Source organism: Dryas octopetala, chromosome 5, assembly GCF_963921425.1.
Source record: "Dryas octopetala chromosome 5, drDryOcto1.1, whole genome shotgun sequence".
NCBI lineage: Eukaryota > Viridiplantae > Streptophyta > Magnoliopsida > Rosales > Rosaceae > Dryas > Dryas octopetala.
In genome coordinates this window covers 658,286-660,997 of record NC_141370.1, presented here as the reverse complement: position 1 = coordinate 660,997, position 2,712 = coordinate 658,286, and the positions used below count along the sequence as shown (strand labels likewise).

The following is a 2,712-nucleotide window of genomic DNA, read 5'->3' as shown; positions in this document are numbered from 1 at the left end:
AGCGTACCATGCTGCCAGCAGCAGCTTCGCTGCCCACCATGCTGCCACGCAGGCAGCCACCAAGCTGCCACGTCAGCCCCACGAATATTTTAATAATTTAAATATTCAAACAATTTTGTGATATTTTTGTGTTCTTCTTGGGTATATGAATATCTTACTTGTTTAAATTTTGCACTAGAGTATATGTGTAGAAATTGCAGGTAATTAATGAAACAGTAGTTCATGCATAAATATTGAGCCTGTAGCTTCAATAATGCCTTATAAGGAACCTGAAGTTTCCTTTATAAATTCACCATACATGATAAAACCAGTAGATTTTACATGTCTATACCATGTTATAGAACTTGAAGTTCTTATTTATTATTTATGGATGTTATTGCCCGAAGCACTAATTATGATTATTTGTTCCATTCAACCAAAGAATGTCAAATCTCAACAAGCTTGATTTCGTCGCTTTGGAAGTTTCCGGAAGAACTATTTAAAGTGGACTCAAGATGTTAAGCTTCATTTGACTGCCAAGAAGATGAGATCGACAATCAATGCAGACAATGTTGTTGCAGAGTCCCTTAAGGCAAGTGCCATGATCTTCATTAAGAAGCATATGGAAGAAGCACTCCAAGTTGAGTACCTCGCTAAAGAGGATCCACGAGCTCTTTGGGTTGCTCTGGAAGAGCGGTTTAACCATCAGAAGACCATTTTCTTGCCTGAAGCAAGACATGACTGGCAGAACATCCGTTTTCAGGATTTCAAATCTGTGAATGAGTATAATTCGGAAATCTGCCGAATCTGGTCACTCCTCAAATTTTGTGGGAGGAACTCACCGAAGCTGACCTATTGGAGAAGACTTTCTCCACCTTCCCTACCTCATGTTTGGTCATGCAGCAACAATACAGGGAGAGGAATTTTACCAAGTTCTCAGCATTGATCACCACTCTGTTGCTCGCTGAAAAGAACAACAACTTATTAATGAAAAATGATCAAGCCCGACCTGTCGGTACTAAAGCAGAACCATTGCCTGAAGCAAACGCTGTTGCTCATCGCGATTCAAACCGCGAAAGAGGATACCGTGGTCATGGAAATGGCACAAAGTCCGACCGCCTGAGATATGAAAGGAAAGGTTCTCAGAGAAATGGCCCGTATGACCGAGGCCAACGTGGCCATGGCCCACGCGGTCATGGCCCACAGAACTCGAATTCCAGTGGCTAAGGCCCACGTGGTAGGAACCGCGGTCCCTCGGCCCCAAAAACTCGAAATGAAAGGAACACTGGTCCGGCCCGTCGCCACCAGAATTAGAACCAAAATCAGAATCAGAATCAGAATAATCTCTGTTACCAATGTGGAGGAACTAATCACTGGTCTCGCACCTGCCGTGCATCAGCGCAAGCTGTAAATGAGTATCACGCCAGTCGCGGAACTTAAGAGACCAATCTAGTTGATGGATCATTTCCTTTGGATACCACCTTAGAGGTCACTGATTTCCAGACTGCTACTGGACACTTCGAGGATTAGAAACTCGATGACATGGATATGATCGGCACTTGTGCCGTATTTATTTTCTGAATAATGTTTTTTTTTTATTTTGGTGATTTATGACTTGGATTATTTATTTTTGGAAAATTTGGTTATGCTCGAATATTATTTAATTCAATTAAGTTATTTTCTTACATGTGATCCATTGAATTAAATTTATGAATAGGCATGTTTTGTGGGGAAGTTTTTTGTCTGGCTGACAGTGCTACTATGCACACCATACTCCAAGATCGGAAGTATTTTTCAAACTTATTGCCTACTCATACCTCTGTGACAACCATATCAGGCCAATCTAACCTGATAGAGGGTCATGGAAAAGCCCATTTTATGTTGTCCAATGGTACCGAATTTACCATTAATGAGGTCTTATATTCTCCATGTTCCAGAATAACGTTGTTGAGTTTTAAGGATATTCGAGCCAACGGTTATCACGTTGAAACCACTGAGGAAAATGGAGTGGAATATCTTTGCATAACCTCCAATTTATATGGCCAGAAGCGTACATTGGAGAAATTGAAATGCCTATCGAGAGGTCTCTATATGACCACCATTAGATCGATTGAGGCAAATCACATAGTTAACCAGAAGTTAACCAATTTGAGCAGTTTCTTGCTATGGCATGACCGATTGGGACACCCAGGGTATGATGCGCCGTATCCTCAATTCATCACATGGGCATCCCCTTACTAATAAGGATCTTGTGTTTAGTGACACACTATGCCAAGCCTGCTCGCTCGGAAAGTTGAATACTAGACCATCATATGCAAAGACTAGTAAAGACTCCGCCCTTTTCCTGCAAAGGATACAAGTGGATATTTGTGGACCTATCCAACCACCATGCGGACCATTTAAATATTTCATGGTTTTGGTTGATGCATCGACAAGGTGGTCACATGTTACACTATTGTCCACAAGAAATGCTGCCTTTGCTAAACTCCTCGTCCAGATCATTAAATTGAGGGCTCACCACCCGGATTATCCCATAAAGTCCATAAGACTTGATAATGCCGGAGAGTTTACATAGAAAACTTTCGATGATTATTGCATGTCCCTTCGGATTGATGTTGAACATCCAGTTCCCCATGTTCACACCCAGAATGGTCTCGCCGAAGCGTTCATTAAAAGATTACAAATGATCGCACGAACCTTGGTTATGCGCACCAAGCTTCCAATTTCTTCGTG

General features: G+C 41.7%; 1 protein-coding gene across 1 annotated transcript; it reads left to right on the top strand.

Annotated features, from left to right (window-relative positions):
- The first annotated feature begins 523 nt into the window (after positions 1–523).
- Positions 524–1,206, top strand: LOC147283300 (uncharacterized). Its single transcript, XM_086243893.1, has 2 exons — positions 524–911; positions 1,007–1,206. The coding sequence occupies exons 1-2, from the start codon at positions 524–526 to the stop codon at positions 1,204–1,206; spliced, it is 588 nt and encodes a 195-aa protein (XP_086100019.1).
- The last annotated feature ends 1,506 nt before the right edge of the window (positions 1,207–2,712 follow it).

Excerpts from the sequence above, each read along its gene's own strand:
- LOC147283300 (XM_086243893.1), top strand. The coding sequence starts at position 524 with ATGAGATCGACAATCAATGCAGACAATGTTGTTGCAGAGTCCCTTAAG. Across the intron at positions 912-1,006 it reads AGGGAGAGGAATTTTACCAA|AACCATTGCCTGAAGCAAAC; the intron begins GTTCTCAGCATT and ends GTACTAAAGCAG.